The sequence below is a fragment of the Callionymus lyra genome, chromosome 14 (genome assembly GCF_982586985.1).
Source record: "Callionymus lyra chromosome 14, fCalLyr1.hap1.1, whole genome shotgun sequence".
NCBI lineage: Eukaryota > Metazoa > Chordata > Actinopteri > Syngnathiformes > Callionymidae > Callionymus > Callionymus lyra.
In genome coordinates this window covers 16,402,895-16,423,734 of record NC_141831.1, presented here as the reverse complement: position 1 = coordinate 16,423,734, position 20,840 = coordinate 16,402,895, and the positions used below count along the sequence as shown (strand labels likewise).

At 42.5% G+C, this 20,840-nt stretch overlaps 1 protein-coding gene across 1 annotated transcript in view; it reads right to left on the bottom strand.

Annotated features, from left to right (window-relative positions):
* The window catches only part of LOC148066185 (polypeptide N-acetylgalactosaminyltransferase 10-like), a 54,669-nt gene that overhangs the window by 13,282 nt on the left and 20,547 nt on the right, over positions 1-20,840 (bottom strand). Inside the window, exons 2-6 of the mRNA XM_087807872.1 lie at positions 13,169-13,271; positions 10,118-10,256; positions 5,706-5,872; positions 765-950; positions 506-689 (exon numbers count right to left, since the gene is read on the bottom strand). Of these exons, the coding sequence (XP_087663998.1) occupies positions 506-689; positions 765-950; positions 5,706-5,872; positions 10,118-10,256; positions 13,169-13,271 (779 nt within the window). The remainder of the gene's footprint in view (positions 1-505; positions 690-764; positions 951-5,705; positions 5,873-10,117; positions 10,257-13,168; positions 13,272-20,840) is intronic.

Below are 20,840 nucleotides of genomic sequence, written 5' to 3'. Positions count from 1 at the left end.
TCTCTGGAAAGCAGATTGTTTTGTCACAATCTATAAGGGTGTATTTTCTTTTAAATCTATAATACCTCACAATATCACCATATATTGATACTGTAGTAACAATACTATATTTGTAGAATTGTCGAGTTCTTGCCACGTTGAAGAATTTACAGACTACACGACTCTTGACAAGTTGTAACTGCTTTCATTTGTTTTGAAACCAACATATCTGGATATTGAGGGATTTCAATGTTCTTTCGGCGCAAAGGTCATAAACACTGATGCCATCTAGTGACCGTATGTTTAATTGCAGAACAAAAATGAACAAAGGAGTGAATATCAGCATGTAAATTGATAAAGAAAATGGATACAGTGCTGGTATCGTGAAAATAAATATATTTTTAAATCAAAATATTTAAGTGTAACACCCTAACAAGTCATAATATGGAGGTGATGATACATTTTAAAGCCTGGACACGTGTTTAAAAGTGTCATTTTGTGCTGTTAGCTCAGAAGATGGACTCACTCAAATGGCTCGCTCTGGTCGCTTTTCTGCAGGGGCGCCGGGATGGGGATCCTCTTGTAGAACATCTCCCAGTCGAAGGCTCCTCTCATGGCGTCGCCCGCCTGCGTCTCGTAGCCAAAGTTGTCGTGGTCGATGACGTCAATCATCGGACACACGATGGTCTTCCTGTTCTGGGCGATCCGGTCTGAAAACCATCAGAAAAAAAGAGAGTCCGTTTAGCAGCAGGAATGTAGACCCGGGTTGTGTTCCGGAGTCTCACCCAGCAGGGGGGGCAACCAGTTGACGTTGGCTTCGCAGTGAGAGTCCAGGAAGGTGATGACTTCTCCTGTGGCCGCGTTGGCCCCGAGCAGGCGGGTCCGGATCAGACCCTCCCTCTTGATGGTCCTCAGGATTTTGACTTTGGGCAGCCGCTGCATGTACTCCTCCAGCGCCCCCTTCAGGTGCTCTGCAGACACCCAAGTAGACAGGTTAGTGTGTGAAGCGACATGGGTTGTGGAGTCGCATAAAATACAGGATCGGGTCTTCAGTAAACCTATGAACCTTCAACATAAACTTAAGACCTGGACAGTTAGAGAAGTAGAACTGTTGAAATAGTGTTTCTGTCTCCGACAGCCTTTACATCCTTCCAGTTTCATGTTCAAACAATTTTGACTCATAAATTAATTTGTTTGTATTATGTAGCTAAATAAAAAAAGCTTTGAATCTTATTTTTTATTTTTTTTTAATTGAATGTGGTTAAAGGTTTAAGAAAATGGATACAAAAGTTATTATTTTCTGACACTTTTCCTAGACTTTCAAAAAAATGTACCTCAAGGTATTTTCTTTCCCATTTTTTATTAAATATTAAATTCTGATTTAAAACATTTTACAATTGTTTTATGATTTTAATGTTTTAATCACCCATAATTATTCTTTTTTAAATCCTGCAACGTCCGCAAATTGAAATATTGAGTCTGTTTTTTTTGTTACGCAACTTTATCTCATGATCAAGAGTTGAGTCGCCATTGTTTTATTTTTCAAATTTTTGAGACATTAGTCTTGTGGTGTGAAAAGTGACTTTGTGGGCGAAGCCTCCGCCTCCCGGGCCCCGTAATGAGTCGGCTCGTTAGCAATTATCCGTTACAAGATTGATTCAGGACGTTTATCTTGCATTACCTGGGTGAGTGACGGCGGAACACGACTCGAAATGCCGGCACGACACGTCGGGGCGCGGCGAGGGAAAGGTTAGCGCCTCTAATTGCCGACGTTCATTTCACCGGAATTAATTGGAACGCGACTCCTCTGGTTTGCAGGAAATTGTAGAGGCGTTAATCACCGTAATGAGAGCAAGTCGCTGATGTAGGCAAACACATTAGTCCGGATTATAGTGAGGTGAGGTGGTAGAAGGGGTCACATGGGTCAGCGACATCCGTGCTACTTCATGACATCAAGAAATGTCAATTTATTTAATTTTTTGCTTTTTAAATTTAGAAAAAAGTAATGTTTAGGTTTAAAATTAAAGAAATATCGGAGGCATGAGTACCAAAACTGGATTGGAAGCAGACCATCCATCCTTGTGACTAGGGGACCGTCCATACTCTGGGCTATGGAATTGCCCGAACCCCGCACTCTAGGAAGACTCCAGAAGTCTACAAACCCTTGGACTAAGGGTTCAACCATCGCTCAGACTCCATAATCTTAAGAACCCTCCAACTAATCTACTGCTCCACCACTAGGATAAAACATCCCTCGGACCCATGGACTGAGTCAGCACCGTGTCCTGCCGCAAGACCCTGCAGCGCATCGTGAGAGCAGCTGAGAGGATCATTGGTGTCTCATATGTCCCTTGCAGGTTTTTGGAATTTGTGTTTTGGACCTTTGAATTTGTGCTCGTCAGTCCATTTACCCACCCCGTCCTTGTCGTCTTTTTTTAACTCTGCCTTTCATTCCGGAATCTTTCATCCCTTAGCAACATGGGAGTGCACTCGTCCGTGCTATCGTTGACTTCAAAAAGAAGAACTGGAAGGAGTAATGGGTGAAGGTAGGGTGTCTCTCCAGCACCACTTTCTCCTGTGCAGAGACGTGCTGGCAGCTTTGTGCTCCATCATTGACACGTGATGAGTTCTGCTGGATGTTTGCGAGGCTACTGGTCCATCGCCAGAACTTCTGGGACAAAATCCAGCAGGTTGGAGGGACGGGTTTTGGACGCCGAAGCGGTTCCGTTGTAATTTGAGGTTAATTGATGCAGAACCCAAATTAAAAAATGGAGAAAATTAAACATGATGTAGAAAACCAAACAAAGAATTGATCTTCTCGTCAGCAGCTGCAGGGTAAAGTGGAGATTTGGTTTTCTGTCAAGTACAACAAACAAGATCCTCCGATGTTTTCCTTCTGTACTGCAGACCTCTACGGTCACAACTGTAGAACATTTATTTTAAAACAAATCATTATTATTAGGAATGGAACATACAGTACATGTACAATTATTTATGTAACTTGATTTAATCATTGGAAATATATGTATTTAAGAAATGATGTGTATTAATATTCAGAATTCAAAACTAATACTATTTTATAAAATGTAAATGAGTAAACGCAGATGAATGACTCATGGGTTAAAGTAATGATCCGGATCATTTAGTGACTTGGATTTGAGTCAGAACTCCCACGTTTGTTTCCGACAGTTCCGAACTTGAGCTCCCAAGATAAGGCAGCCGCTGTGACTCACCAGCTGGGAAACCTGCCGACAGAGAGAGAGAGTAAATGTGCCAATCATAATTCATCTCGACTTGTTCCAGGCTTGACCACGAGCCGGCTCTCCGGCACGCGTCTCCATCAGCGCTTCCTCGCCGGCGTCGCATTCATCCTTTAGAATCGGCTTCTGAATAGCGAGAAAATGGCCTCCCAGCTCTCCGGGGACAGTCATTAAAACATAATAACAGGTCTTTATCTGGATTGTCGCCTTCTCCCTCACTGACCGTTTCCCTTATCAGCGTCGGCTCCCTCGCACGAGCGCTAAACTGATTTCTGCATTGTCAGCTTTAATGACGGCGCAATTTCAACCATGAGTGAAGAAGATCGACGTTAAGTTCTGATCCGGAAAGTTCCACGGATGGAGCAGACATATCTTCAACAATTTGAATGTCTCGAGGAGTTCATGATTCTCTGGATCTTGTTCATCAGTGAGGGGAGGGATGGGCAGACGGTGACTTTGTGTTTGTACTTCAGTAGGAAAAAGAGCTGAGCCAACGGACATGTAAGGAAATGACAACTTTACTGTAATCAATCATCTAGATTGAACACACATTTCAAATAGTCACTTGATTAACTGATAATCTTTCATATTTAATTCATATTAAATAATCCTATTCTTGCATTGCCTTCACTGACTGCAACACAAGGCTGAGGTCACAAAGCCTCACACACACAGAAAGATTAAACAATCCCAGACTCCCAGGAAGTCTCTGGACACCTGTTTGAGAACTCACACTGAAAGACACAACAGTCCAGTAAGTTGCTGAGAACAGATTCTCTCTAGAAGACAACAAACCTTTGGTAAGTTTCCACTATGATCACGTGCGACCAGCCGTCTTAGAATCAAGTGTTTACAGTGACTGACCAATCCTACATTCACATTTGACTAGAGGTGTTAACCTGAATGTTCTACTCTAAAGATCCACCATTTTGTCTGATCTTTGCGTTCTGGCAATCGAAGACGTCTACGATAGATCTCTCCGCTTGCTAGTGCCCGTGTTCATGTAAGTTTGTCTCTGACTTCTGCATAATTCACTAAACAAGCATTTTTCTTAAACTCATCCATGTGTCTATCCTTCATTCCATCACCACGTACGAGGCTGGGGAGGGGTCGGTTCATCGGAACACAAAAACCCCTAACAGACAAAAAAAAAAAGTTTTCTTTGCAGGTGTCTGGACTGCATTCTAGACATACAAGATCAGTCTTTAATATCTGTTCGGCCCTTGCTCAATAGCACTCAAGGGACTGCAAGTCAACCATTTATGCATGATGAGTTCAGGTGCAGCCAAAATAGTCGGAAAAGAAACGGTTCTGACGGAAGAATCTGTCAATATTTGGTCACCGTGTACGACATAATGTGTGGCCCGTGGGCCAGAAGCAGCCCTCGTTAAGCCAGAGTCAAACTCTCGAACCAAAACTCATACATTTCTCCAGCGAGGAAGTAATGATGTTTCTGAGAGCTAACAAAAGTTTCAAAATATTTTATTGTGAACACTTTTATTCATTTTAACAATTATATAAAAGTGCAAAATAAGCAATTTCATTTCAATTGACCTTTTCATGAAAATGTTTTGGCCCTAAAAAAACAATAATAATTTTAGACGTTACAATTAAATCATTATATTAGAAATTAGTAATAATAACACTATATTTACTGATTAATAAGAACAGTTTTATGATGATATAGTTGTTTTTTTTTGATAAATACAAAAATACATCACAACTCCTTTTTCTATATCAATTACTTTTAATCAAAATTAGAATGATAAAATATTAGATTTTCGTCTCACTGACAACCAGAGGAATGAGGAAGTTGGACTGCGATGGGAACAAACACTCGGTGGACATTAAAAGGGACTCGAGCACATAAATGTTGATGAACTGCCGAATATAAAATCAGAGTGAAGCGGCCAAGTTTGGGTTCCGAGAGAGACTGGTTAGAAAATGTCTACTCTTCTCCCTCACCTCTTGTCACACCAGAATTCATTGTTTTCATAATCGCCTTGGAAACAACACACCTGTCAGTCAAACTGAAAATTGTCTCGAGTCGAGTCACAGCTGGAGACGAGAATAAAAAGCTTGACTCCGAAGAATCAGTGAAGTAGAAGAATTTATCTCTGGTCTCATGTGAGTCACGAGCAGATCTTTGTGATCGTGGAGCGGGTGAAGGAGGGTCGGTGACTTGGCAGCAACTGAACACTGCGACCTTGGTTTCAGGTGAAGCTCGGGCGTATGGAGGAGCAGCTGTTGGATTTGATTGCTAGTCCATAGATGTGCAATGAACAATAGGCGTGAAAAAGTGAACATAATACAAACGACTTTACAAACAAAGTACCGTCCTCCAACAAGAAACATCGGAAAGCAAGAAAAAAGCTGCATCACAGATAAAGGCTTTATCTGTCACAACAGATAAAGAACTCCAAAGTTCCTACTGATACAGATTCCAAGAGAGGTGTGTGTCTCTACCTTTGTCGCTGAAGTCGTCCACCAGGAGGATCTCGGCGATGAGCTGCGGCGGCGAGCGGTTGAGGATGCTGTGGACGGTCCGGAGCAGAGACGACCAGCCCTCGTTGTGGAAGGGGATGATGATGCTGGTGTTGGGGAGTTTGTCGCAGTAATGCTTTAGTTTACAGCTGTAAAGATGAATATATATGTTAGTATATGACTTTGTGTTTTCTTTAGACTCAGTTTATTGTCAACATAGACTCCCAGAGTCAGACGTATAGTCCTAGAGTCAGACATAGAGTCCCAGAGTCAGATATCGAGTCCCAGAGTCAGATGTAGAGTCCTAGAGTCAGACATAGAGTCCCAGAGTCAGATATCGAGTCCCAGAGTCAGATATGGAGGCCCAGAGTCAGACGTAGAGTCCTAGAGTCAGACATAGAGTCCCAGAGTCAGATATCGAGTCCCAGAGTCAGATATGGAAGCCCAGAGTCAGACGTAGAGTCCTAGAGTCAGACATAGAGTCCCAGAGTCAGATATCGAGTCCCAGAGTCAGATATCGAGTCCCAGAGTCAGATATCGAGTCCCAGAGTCAGATATCGAGTCCCAGAGTCAGATATCGAGTCCCAGAGTCAGATATCGAGTCCCAGAGTCAGATATCGAGTCCCAGAGTCAGATATGGAGGCCCAGAGTCAGATATGGAGGCCCAGAGTCAGATGTAGAGTCCTAGAGTCAGACATAGACTCCCAGAGTCAGATGTAGAGTCCCAGAGTCAGACGTAGAGTCCCAGAGTCAGATGTAGAGTCCCAGAGTCAGATGTAGAGTCCCAGAGTCAGACGTAGAGTCCCAGAGTCAGATGTAGAGTCCCAGAGTCAGACATAGACTCCCAGAGTCAGACGTAGAGTCCCAGAGTCAGATGTAGACTCCCAAAGTCAGATGTAGAGTCCCAGAGTCAGATGTAGAGTCCCAGAGTCAGATGTAGAGTCCCAGAGTCAGACATAGACTCCCAAAGTCAGATGTAGAGTCCCAGAGTCAGATGTAGAGTCCCAGAGTCAGATATCGAGTCCCAGAGTCAGATATCGAATCCCAGAGTCAGATATCGAGTCCCAGAGTCAGATATCGAGTCCCAGAGTCAGATATCGAGTCCCAGAGTCAGATATCGAGTCCCAGAGTCAGATATCGAGTCCCAGAGTCAGATATCGAGTCCCAGAGTCAGATATCGAGTCCCAGAGTCAGATATTGAGTCCCAGAGTCAGATATGGAGGCCCAGAGTCAGATGTAGAGTCCTAGAGTCAGACATAGAGTCCCAGAGTCAGATATCGAGTCCCAGAGTCAGATATGGAGGCCCAGAGTCAGACGTAGAGTCCTAGAGTCAGACATAGAGTCCCAGAGTCAGATATCGAGTCCCAGAGTCAGATATGGAAGCCCAGAGTCAGACGTAGAGTCCTAGAGTCAGACATAGAGTCCCAGAGTCAGATATCGAGTCCCAGAGTCAGATATCGAGTCCCAGAGTCAGATATCGAGTCCCAGAGTCAGATATCGAGTCCCAGAGTCAGATATCGAGTCCCAGAGTCAGATATCGAGTCCCAGAGTCAGATATCGAGTCCCAGAGTCAGATATGGAGGCCCAGAGTCAGATATGGAGGCCCAGAGTCAGATATGGAGGCCCAGAGTCAGATATGGAGGCCCAGAGTCAGATATGGAGGCCCAGAGTCAGACGTAGAGTCCTAGAGTCAGACATAGACTCCCAGAGTCAGATATCGAGTCCCAGAGTCGGATGTAGACTCCCAGAGTCAGATATCGAGTCCCAGAGTCAGATGTAGACTCCCAGAGTCAGATATCGAGTCCCAGAGTCAGATGTAGACTCCCAGAGTCAGACGTAGAGTCCTAGAGTCAGACATAGAGTCCCAGAATGCGAAGTCAAGTCCCCTCGTCACAGAGTCTGATCGAGTCCCAAAGTCGTACTTCAAGTACAAATGTTGATGTTAAGTTAAGGTGAGTCTGATGTTAAGTCTGAGTATTGGGTCAGGTCTAGAAGTAAGAGGTCAAGTCTGAACCCAAGACTCGCACCGAATTAGTTTTTGTCCACAGCACTCCGCTAATATAGGATTAGTTTTAAAACAGCATTTGCGGAAGTTAATTAACTTTTAATTTGTCCCGTCTTCTAAGTTGTAGAGGGCTGGTCCATTGAAAGAAATAAAACACAACATTCAAACTGCAACAGACGAAAACGCTCCATTTTACAATGTGATCGAGTGAACGGCTGAAGTGTCCAGGGGTAACGGTTTGACGGCAAGTGTAATTTTGTTTCAAAGCAATGTTGTTTAATTACGAGACTCGAAAGTTCAACATGACCTCGTATTTTAAACAGGATTGTTGACGTCTTGAAGTCTAAAGTGGAATAGAGAGGTTTAGCGGCGAGACGTGCCAGTTCTTGAGGATTCAAACTCAATACTAAACACTCTTAGCTGCATTAAATGAACCATATCAAGCAGTGTTTAGGATTCAAACTAAAAAATAATCTTATGGGTTTCAAGCCCAGGATGTATGAGGAGGAAGTCTCCTGTGATTGATCAGATCCCTGATGAGCGACGTCATCCATAATCCTAACTCGCGTCAGCAGCTTTCATAGTTGATTCATTTCTTTTTCAAGCATCCGTCATGAGAACTTCCTCATTTGAACACTTTGGGAGATTGCTGCTCGACTGCAGATTGACACGCGTTCAGATGATCCATCACGTCGTGAGCGGCCGAGTGCCAGAGTTTGTTTCGTCTGAGAAAGTTGGACCGAAAGTTCCGAGCGACCGAGTCGGGTTCGCGCTTCATTGATCTGCACAGTGGCTGGCACGGATAACTGCGGTTTTTAAACAAACAAAAAAAACCATGAGCGTGTGCAGGCGAAGGCGATGCTTGTAATCAGCACTGGTTTTTACAAAAGTGAGATGTCGCCAGAGAACAACACGACCAGACGATAATTGGAGCCGCAGCTCGGAGCTGTAAGGCGAGCGGAGGTGTAAACAACAATTAGTGAGGAGAATAACTTTTGGTTTCTGGTCAACAGGAAACACAAAGTAGCTCACAAATGATGCGAGATATCAGGACAGCGCCGTTCTGCTCCTTTTAGAAAACGTTTCATAATGTATTTAAAAAGATCAAAACCGTAAATTGAATTGTTGTGAATGACTCAGTGTAGAATACTTTTCTTCATGTTAACCAGAAAATAATTCATTTAAAATGTTCTTTTTTTTACATAATCCTTTTCTCGATCAGGGGCGTCCAACATCGGAGGGAATCGGTGTGTATTGGAATCTGCTGATACGATAAGCATTCTGATACAGGGGCAAAGATATATTGTTGTCTCGTAGGAAGAGGTACATATTTTCAATATTGTTTGAGTATGTGGCGTTTTACAGACTCTATGAAGCTTGATGAAGTCGTAACTGCTTTCATTCGTTTTGAAACCAAAATATATCCAAACATCAGCTTTAAAAGCATGCTGGAGTCAACTGTATCCTCTCATCCTCAGTCATCACTGGGATCTTGTGCGATTTCATTGTTTCTCTCGCTGCGGAGGACGTGATGAGTGCTGCCATCTAGCAGCCGGAAGTTTAATTGCAACCCAATGTTAATTGTATATACAAATATATTCAATTACCACACTTTATTGAACTATAAAAGACAACTATGGTAACACAAACAATATGATTTGCATTTGCCTAATATATGTAGATATTTTCTGACAGGCCCAAACAAGGGGCAAAAATGGTAAGCATTCTAAGTCGTAAGGCAAACAAATTGTATTTTGAACAAACTATGTCTAATAGCAAGTATTGTCTTTGAGCCTCCAAAAATGAAAATGGAATGTCAATCGATTCTTCTTATCATGTATTAATCTCTGTTCCTCATGATTCATGTTCAACACTGATTTTTAGGTTACCGTATCAACACCAATTTATTCTGACTTTAAGCCGGTTGGCCAGATTTGACACATAGGTCTCAAATTAGACGTGCATTCTAGACTAAAATAAAGGAAAAATTTCATTCTGCCTCATTATTTTCACTGGAAATAATTATTTGAATATGATTCTTTTATGTCCATTCATTAAAGCTCTCTTCTCCATCCATTCATTAGTCCCAAAATTTCCTTCTGGGGTCGTCACAGGCGAGCTGCTGCAGGTTTTTCGAGTGAGTGAAACTGGAGTAGGTGATTCATCCGCCTGCTGCTTGAATAAGAGCCAATCTGTGAAGTAACCTTCTGCAAGATTTGGCTGCAATCAGACGCAGAGACTATTGAGATGAAGCTGCTCACACTGACTTCAGGGATTTGGGAAGAAAAGGCAAGCTGGAGGCGAGCGACCAATTCCAAATGTTTTCTGCACAAGTCACAATCATCGAGCGCACAGGATCTTAAAACCAGTCATCTTGCGTTGAACTTACTTTGGATGTCGGATGTCAGGCACGGATCGATTGAGTGAGATCCTGTCGCTGACGTAGATGTTGAAGCCGTTCTCTCTGTAAGCCTGGTCCACACGGTCGGCGTCGGTCAGAGGAAACGGCTTCCCTTGTTCTCCGTTACCTGAAACAGACAGTTTAAAAGGATCTTCTGAGATGAATCCTAAGACTCTATTGAGTTCAGATGAAGCTTTAGACCAAAGGACAATCTCTGGTGAATTAAAGCTTTTCCATCCACTGTGTTACAAAGGAAGTCAGTACAGTGAACTTTGACCTGGACTATGATTCCTATAAGTTGTAAGGACAAGATGCAAGATCCCAGGAGGACACAATGCAAGATCCCGATGGGACAAGATTCAAGATCCCGATGGGACAAGATGCAGGATCCCGTGTTGACACGATGCAAGATACCATGTGGACACGATGCAAGATTCTGGTAGGACACGATGCAAGATCCCGGGAGGACACGATGCAAGATCCCAGGTGGACACGATGCAAGATCCCGGGTGGACACGATGCAAGATCCCATGTGGACACGATGCAAGATCCCGGGTGGACACGATGCAAGATACCATGTGGACATGATGCAAGATCCCGGGTGGACACGATGCAAGATCCCATGTGGACACGATGCAAGATCCCGGTGGACACGATGCAAGATCCCATGTGGACACGATGCAAGATCCCGTGTCGACACGATGCAAGATCCCATGTGGACACGATGCAAGATCCCGGGTGGACACGATGCAAGATACCATGTGGACATGATGCAAGATTCTGGGAGGACACGATGCAAGATCCCATGTGGACACGATGCAAGATCCCGGGTGGACACGATGCAAGATACCATGTGGACATGATGCAAGATTCTGGGAGGACACGATGCAAGATCCCATGTGGACACGATGCAAGATCCCATGTGGACACGATGCAAGATCCCTTGTCGACACGATGCAAGATCCCATGTGGACACGATGCAAGATCCCGGGTGGACACGATGCAAGATCCCATGTGGACACGATGCAAGATCCCGGGTGGACACGATGCAAGATACCATGTGGACATGATGCAAGATTCTGGGAGGACACGATGCAAGATCCCATGTTGACACGATGCAAGATCCCGGGTGGACACGATGCAAGATCCCATGTGGACATGATGCAAGATCCCATGCGGACACGATGGAAGGTCCAGTGTGGACACGATGCAAGATCCCATGTGGACACGATGCAAGATCCCATGTGGACACGATGCAAGATCCCGGGTGGACACGATGAAAGATCCCATGTGGACATGATGCAAGATCCCATGCGGACACGCTGGAAGGTCCAGTGTGGACACGATGCAAGATCCCGGGTGGACACGATGCAAGATCCCATGTGGACACGATGCAAGATCCCGGGTGGACACGATGCAAGATCCCGGGTGGACACGATGCAAGATCCCATGTGGACACGATGCAAGATCACATGCGGACACGATGGAAGGTCCAGTGCGGACACGATGGAAGGTCCAGTGCGGACACGATGGAAGGTCCAGTGCGGACACGATGCGAGATCTCGGGAGGACACGATGCGAGATCCCGCGTGGACACGATGCGAGATCCCGCGTGGACACGATGCGAGATCCCGCGTGGACACGATGCGAGATCCCGCGTGGACACGATGCGAGATCCCGCGTGGACACGATGCGAGATCCCGCGTGGACACGATGCGAGATCCCGCGTGGACACGATGCGAGATCCCGCGTGGACACGATGCGAGATCCCGCGTGGACACGATGCGAGATCCCGCGTGGACACGATGCGAGATCCCGCGTGGACACGATGCGAGATCCCGCGTGGACACGATGCGAGATCCCGCGTGGACACGATGCGAGATCCCGCGTGGACACGATGCGAGATCCCGCGTGGACACGATGCGAGATCCCGCGTGGACACGATGCGAGATCCCGCGTGGACACGATGCGAGATCCCGCGTGGACACGATGCGAGATCCCGCGTGGACACGATGCGAGATCCCGCGTGGACACGATGCGAGATCCCGCGTGGACACGATGCGAGATCCCGCGTGGACATGATGCAAGACGGGAGAATACGTTATAAGGACACACACAGAGACCCTGAAAATAGTAATGTGCTGATAAAGCCTCATGAAGCAGTGTCATATTCTTAAGAGGTCAGTAGGTGGCGCCATCAGTTTAAAAACAACTGACACAACATCGGGCCCTTAGAATGAAGCAACATCAGTCGCCAGGAGGCTGTGACACACTTTCAAGAGGACGTGATGACAGGCCCTAGGAGGACACGACGTTAGACCCAAAAAAGGCAAGACATGGAGGACACAGTGTCACGCTCCAAGAAAATGGCTTTAGTATCAGGGAGACACTGTGCAAGACCTCAGGAGGAGGGAAGAACTCAGAAGACTCAATTAGAACACCAGGTGCAACACGGCGTTGGATATTAGTAAGACATGAAAAAACACTGTACACTATAGAACTATAGTGTTTGACTGCAGTTGGACAAGGAACCAATCTTAATGAGCTTATCATTCTGGCTTTAAACTTTGGCGACATTTGTTTTTTTGAGAGACGAGTGAAGCAGGGATCATCAAGGTCATCAACCTGAATGTGAAGGACAGATTGGGACAGTCTATCGCAGCTTCACGCTGCTAGTTAACGTTACAAAAACAAGAGGAGTCGCTGGAATAAACATGAGCTGCTAAACTCTGCAGTTTATTTCTAGCAGATTTTCTTAAAAGGGAAAAGGATTCCCTGGAGAGAACAAAACAAGCCTTATCATTCACAAACACGTTTCATTAAGGAGGACCCAGTCACTCGGCCTGCTCCAGATAAGAAGAATCCCCATGTACGGTATTTGGAGGTTTGTTTCAGGGATAAACAAGCCAATTAGAGCGTTTGAAGACGACAAACCTTGAGTGCAGATCTTTACGTTTCTGAATTATTTGTGTCCGACCGTCTCTGCAGGTCTGGTCTAAATCAGGCGGATTATTCATGAGCAGGGATTTGTCTACCAACCCGTTCTAGCAGCGTCTCTTTTGATCGCCTCGTAGTCGTGCCAGTCTCTCCTCCGGACGGCGTCTCGTCCCACTTGGTTGTCCCTGGCCGGCCGGTTCACCCCCTGGCGACACACAAGACACAGATTTAGAGACAAGATCAACAATTCTGTCTGTTCTAGACCGGGTCCGTCAGCAGCCACGATGAAACGAAGCTGGCGTCTAGTCGGGAAGTCTCCCTGGTTCTACAAACATCGCAGATTCAACCGAAATAAAAATCAGAAGGAATCAAATCTGAAGACGTTATTGTCGCAAAGCGCTTTGTTCACTAAGAGGTTGTGAGACATCTGTCTCGTCAAACAAGTGGAGTGAGTGTTTATAATGTTAGAAAGCGAGTCCTAAAATGGATTTATTGCAACTTTGAAGAGTAGTTGGATGTTTTTGTTTCAGGTGTGCAAATTCCACTCAAAACCACGCTTAAAGAAATAATAGTTTAAGTGTGGATGCACCTGAAAGTCGTCCACTGGACATTTTCCCATTCCGTGAAAGGTATGATTTTACTGTTTTCCAACCAAAAATTGGATTAGTATTTTCAAAACATAATTCAGGCTCCGTATGTTCTGTATAAAGTGTAAACTTCCAAGCAGATGAAAACGTCTACTCCTCCATAATGAAAGTTAACTAAACTTGGCCAGCAAACCGAGAATATATTTGCAGATGAAAACGCTTTTTTGCATTATAATTTTCCCACCAGTTATTACTTTTTTTTCTCCCATAGTACAAACAGTGGTTTCTTTCATCCAAAACAACATCTATGGCCATTTACTTTTTCAACATGTTCACCCCTGGAGGTTTTCCCGTCACCGCAAGAAAAGGTACTTAAAGTTAAATCTGTTTTATATGCAGCCTTATTACTGAATCTCCACATTTCTTAATGCTATTATTTCACAGTTGTGGTGCGAAAGACACAGCAATAATCCAAAGAATTTAGACCTAGAAGAGATCACTTTATTATGGAGTACGTGTGGCTAGAGGATGAGAATGAGGGTGAAAATGTTATTGACATAATGGTCTGAAATATTTTCGCCCGAACAGCTTGTACCTCAGGTCCAAGACACGGATCAAGTTATTGAACACATCCTTCCCAGTGTCTGGATCAGCAGAAATTTCATATTGATTTTGCAAAACATCTTTTTTTTGGGAGTCGCTTCTAGCTTCCTTGGTATACCTTTTTCACTTGGTTGTTGAACATGCTGCTTTGGCTGTGTTTTTGTTCGCTTACTAGAGGGAGTTTAAATACTTAAATAGGGATGCACAGATCCGACTTTTATGGTCCTGATACCGTTATCTGGGCTTTAAGTATTGGCCAATACCAGAGTTCAAATATTACAATTATTCCTTATTGTGACATAACCCTGCTGATGCTTTTCAAATATTACCACATTTAGTTGGTATTTATTTAAAGAAATTGTTAATCAGCTTTTTTAAACAAAAAGAAAATGATAGTTTATTTGTAAACTTTGTTTCCCCATTACCTAAAAAAAACATTAACGGAAAGTTGTTAAGTTGACAAGTTGGTGAAATAAAATACGAGTGACAATGTGGAACAAAGTGCAAACAACCCAAGATTATTAAGCAATCAAAAAAATTCCAGACGTCAATAATAATAGCACATTTGTAATAACACTTAACAAGAAACAACAAAACACTAAAACAAGTCAAATAAAAGTATTTGAGTCTTCCGTGCTTTAAAATTAAAAGGGTTTTAAGAATAAATGTAAGTAAAAGAAGCACACTCAGTATAATCATATATTAGAACAACACAAATTAAACAAACAAATTCAATAAACTAGAATTTGATTCACAAAAGGTGCACATCTGATAGACAGACCTTAGAGCAAAGAGATGGTCTGGATGACTTTTGCTCATGATCGCAGTTGTAAACACAATTTTAATACCAGAAACATTCAATTATCACATTAGTATTGACCGATGCGTGGTGCTGGATTTATTTAATGACTATTTTCTGTCGTGATCCTCAAACTTGGATCATTATTTTTTATGTGATCAACAGGATTTAAAAGTTAGTTAGTAACGCGTTTAATGGTGTTATGACTGAACTAAACTTGTTAAATTTATTTTATGTTTCATCATTGATCGTCCTGAAGTTTGGAAAGATTCAATTTAGTGGAGTCTCTGCTGACTTCACACACACGGAACTCAGCACTGTCAGTCTTTATTCAACCAGTATTAAACACAAACTCTATTTATTAGCGTTTGTTATTCTTGGCACTGAAGCAGTCACTTAGTGTTTCTCTCGTCGCTACAGAACAGCAACGTTTCTTTTTTCTCCGATCTGGTCATATTCTTCATCGTGATGCTTCTCTAGATGCTTAATAAATTTAGTGGTTTTAAATCTTGTAAAGTAATTTTCCCTCTCCAAACATCCGCTCACATTATCTCTGTAGCAGAGTCGCTGCTGTTAGCTCTGATGTAAGCAGCAGCTCCTACACCAGCGCCAGACAATATAATGGTAAGAAAAACACCCCCTTTTATAACTCAAAATTTCACGCTGAAAGCAGTTTTATGACTCACTTAAAGTACGAACCACTTGATAATTACTGGATATAATGTTGAAATTCAGCTTGAAAATTGCCAGGCTCCATGACACTAAAGGAAGTGTCCAATAATGGCTTGAAAACATCAAGAACCTGGAGGATTTATGATTTAGTACTGCAAATACTGGTGGATTACAGACCGTGAGGCACTGAATCTGATATGCACAAACACCGTCAGAACTCTCTGGAGCCTCTCACAGTTCATCAACACAAACTTTACTCTCTGCTCTCTATTTCATGCTTAAAAACCTCGTGAGAGGAATATCAACTACGCACAACAAAACCATGAGCACAACTTCAAGGTTGAAGTCCTCACCGAGACACTTATTGTCACTCCACTTCATGAGCTGGAGCTTGCTGGGATAAAGGAAAACAAATTGGCTTAAGGTGACGACAGTTCTTCGCACACGAATCCGCATCTTCATCTCGAGCCTAAAACTTTTCATAACATTTCGTTGACTCCTGCACTCGCCAGGAACTTTCAAAAGTTGTTTAAAGCATTAGCGAGATTAACCTCAAATATTTAGTAAGAACAACATCTGCATTTAAAGCGAGAGTTCACCCAAAATTCAAACTTCACATACTTTCTACTCACCCTCGTGTCGATTAACGCTTGGGATTATTTTCAGAGTAATTTGTTCCTTTTTAGAGTTATAGACAAGAATGTACGTTCATTTTAAAGTAGTGACTGATGCTCAGGTTCATCTTCGTCCAAAAATAAACACTTTAAAACATCCAAGTACCTCAGTACTGCTCGTCTTTAACGTCCATCTTATATTGAAGCCTCGACAGGAGTAATTGTTCAGGAAAAATTTAAGAAGTCTATATTTTAAGCTTGTTTTTAGCGGACGTTGCTAGACTAGCAGCCTTAATTTTGCACTGACACTGTATGTTTCAATGAGGAAAGATGTCAGACTGGAACTGAGAGACCGAGAACTACTAAGTAACTTAAAATATACAGAAAGTATTTTGGCATTTTTGAGAATTTGAGGGATGTTACAGACAATAACCATCAAGTTATTTGGACGTTTTTAAGGTGTTCTTTTTGGATGAAGATGATGACAACTGAGTTTAAGTCCTATAATAAAGCAGACTTACAATCTTTGACTAGAACTCTTAAAAGGAACGGATTACTCTAAAAATAATTCCAACCAGTCAGTCGACATGAGGGTGAGTAGAAAATAAGTGGATTTTGGGTGAACCATCCCTTTAAGAGGCCGAGAAGTTCGTAGAAGGTCAACATCAACATAAGAGAAATTCATTAAATAATTAAAATATATTTATCTATTATTTTTAATACATTCCAAAAGCATCAGACCAAAGTACCTCTTCCTCTTTTTCTCAATTCAGCTCCATCATCCGCTCAAAACTTCAGTATTTAAACGTATCTTCATACCTGAATAGTTCCGTCAGAAAGGTTGGGAATCTAAAACCCACTGTTCTATCAGCACCGAGGAAAGTCTCCAAGAAATAATTGATGTTTGAATATGTTCAAGACCGACTCCACAAGCGTTCTCACGGCTCATTGGTTCAAGTCCAACTCAATGTCTTTTTCATCTTCGGTTCACAAATGAGTCGGACTGAATCGAAAAAAAACCAAGACTGAATCAGGCCAAATGAAGATGAGTGACGGTTAACGGAGCAAGTTTGAGGCTCTCCATCACTCGCCTTCCCTAATTTAAGCGACGTGATCACGTCCCTCCATCTGCTCCTCCAGAACATTACGTCTTTTCCCCGAGATCCCTCTTGTGATCTGCTTCAACAGAAGGAAACAGGTGCTCACATTAGCCCCAAACTTTTCTTCCTCTCCTTGTCTTGTTTTCAAGGTCTTGTTAGGAAAAAGCCCCGCGGGAATATCACAGCGACGTGCTCGGAAATTTTAATCGAGAGGAAATGGGGCGGCACAACTCGAGCTCCTCGGCTACGCTCCCACAGATGGTCCTGGTGGACCGGGCGTCTCGCTCCGACAGAGAGTCGTCGGCCTGATGAGGGTGAAGAGGCCGCGCAGAGAAAAAAAACAAGGCGTTTGACTTGGAGATGGAAAGATGAATAATGTTTTGGATTACTCACACTTCACGTAAACAGAAAAGAGTGATAGTGACAGGAACATTTTATTCACCAGATAGTGATCTAATCAGAAATGAAGTTTCGTACGCCTTATTAAAGTATTTAGATTGCTATGACTGACCGAAGTATATATACACATTTTATTTTTTAATATTTCTGCCCGTCGCAACTTTTTTGTATCGAGGGGTGTATTTTAGAATTATTATCTCCAGAAGAAAAACAAATTTTGAACGTAATGTGGGGAAGAAAACGCGACCTCATTTATACCTCATACCAGAGCATAGATTGTACTTTTATCTTGCGTCTCTCTCGAAGATCGAGGGTCTTATCGTTGTTTACGAGCCAATTATGTCAATGCAAAATGAAAGCATAACTAGACTTTTTGTTAATGTTAAGTGCAAAACTAATATTAGAGAATAAATACAAAATGCTGAAAGAGTATGTATCAATTTGCATGTTTTTTTTTTTCACATTTTGCAAAACTATTTTAGATTGTACATGTTTTGCAAGATTGAGTAAACCAGTTTCAAATTTACTTATTTTTTGCATCTTTGTTTTAAAAATTGTTGGTTTATTTGATTCACCATCTTCCAATTTTATTATTTATTTATTTTTTGCCATGTTTTGGTTCCTTTTTTTTTTTCTTATCAACCTTTTCTACTTAGTTCAAGTTTGTCCACTTGTTTGTAAAATTTTGTTCATTTGGTTCTCGATTTTTTGTTTGTTTTCACAATTAAAAAAAAAAAGTGTTTTTGTTTCATATTATTATCATAAGTGTGTATACTTGTTTTAAAATAAACTTTTCATGTTTTTCTTGAGAGTCTGTAAATTTTCCATTTTTTTTCATTTTTAAAGTATTTTCAGACTTTTGACGTTGTTTTAAGTGTGTCCATTTGATTCACCATTTTTTAAATATATTTCTCGTTTTTCGTTATATTTGTTGTTTTAAAAAAGTTTCTTGATTTTCTAAATATACTTTCAAGAGTTTGTAATTTATTTTTAAATTTTTTATAAATGGGTTTAGGTTTTTAATTAGTTTAATACATTGTACATTGTACGTTTCAAATTATTATTGTTATTTTTAACACATTTTTACAGTTTCCAATTTCTTTGATAGAATGTTTTGTATCGTCCAGCCACCATAATCCACACTGTATACTTTATGTGGCAGGAATAAACATAACCATGTGCGTGACAAGTATTTACTGTCAGTCACAGTTTTGTGACAGCAGATTAAATTGGTTTTGAATTTGTTGCAAAGACATTTGACACAATCTCTGCATCAAAAGCCGTCTGAGGATTTGGATTGCATCCGGTCACGTTGAAGCAACAACACTCACAACACAAGACAAGTAATACACAACTGTTACGCAACATGTTGAGAAGAGACGTCGACCTCAGTGTCACTTTTCATCAGCAGAGAAAAAATGTAAAGCGGTCCGACAGAGGACAACAACGGCGTCTCACCTGTCAGTTTAATCCCTCATTAGAAAGAAGTCTCCATCTTAGTCAAGACTAAAGGCCACATGTCAGTCCTGGACCAGTCCCTCAAGAGTCACAACCAGAAGCAGAAGAATCCAATTATACTTCCTCGAGAGCTGCCCACATCAAAAGTGTAGGTCGGCTCGCCGGCGTCAGCTGCGTCGCCCACGGACGGAAGACCGCGGAGCAATTGGGCGAGTTTTCGACAAAACGGGAAATCTGAGCCAGAGGTGTGAGCACAGAGTTCAGCTGGATGTTTGACTGCGAGCGCTTCGCTGCAGGCTCGGGTAAACAAACACCAGTCTGAGCCAAGAGACGGTTTAGCGGCCGAGATCAACATCCTGCTTCGGAAAGAGTCTGAATCATCGCAGGGATCTATGTAAAGACTGGAGAAAAGACCCTCAACTCCAAACATGGTTCTTCTTTAAATCTCTTCGTAATGGCCGACTTATTCTCTTAGGGACACCCTGCACAAGTAATACACTCTACAGACCTCCACTCCTGACAGCCCCGTCCACCAAAAGTCCCCTTTCTCCCATGGAAAGCCCCAGAAAGGTAAGATCTGAGGGTCTATTATGGACCACGAACGACGTATGGAAGTCGAAAAACCAACATCAGGGCATGGATTTTTTCTTAAAAGGCTACTGATTTTGAAAACTCCTGATTCATTTACATGTTTCAAATGTTGAAATATTCCTCTCCAAGATGCAGCAAGTCCCTCATCATGGCCATGTTATGAAGCTGTTCTAAAGTTCTTCCAAGTCTGAAATCCCGGCGAACAAGAGGTTACGAGAGCGGTAATAATGGCTTTACTCCTCCTCCTGTATTCAAGTCCCTCGGAGGTGGAGACTTCCGGGATGGATGACGTGCTGTGACAAACCTCTACGTTTGACCAATAATAGCAGAGTGGGCGTGGTTATCGGAAACAAGAATCCGCTCCAGAAAAGTGGGCGGGGCTTAATCACATTTTCTAATGTAAATATTTAAATGAAAAGAGAGTTTTATACAAACAAGCACATACTAATGAGTACAATAGAGTCCAAGATCTATTTAAGAGACACTTAAATCGATACATTAGTTGCCCTTTAAAAGAGATTCCTGACAGGACGCAACATTTGGGGGTGTAATGACCCCGTTCAGGTGATATGAACTAAAGGCAGCAGCCTTGTGTGATCGATCCATATCACTCAGGAAGTTCATGACGACTCACACTTGTCGAAAGATGGAGATTCAGTAATGATTCAGCCTTCCACTAAAGACTTGTATACAAATCTAAAGTCCATTGAGGAAAACAAAAGCCTAAAATACAAGGGTTACATTTGCAGGCCAAAAACACACATTTCTCTTTGTTTTCTATTTGTTTTTGTAACATCTTCATCCCCTCGCCCGCCCCCTCACCTCTCGCTCTCTCTCTCTATACCCAGTTGAGTGACGAACAAACACACGGTTGTTTTGTTGCCGTCAGGTTGGCATCTTCTGGGGGTTTTGTTTGAAATCTGTAGGATTGGTTGTTCGTTCAAAAACAGT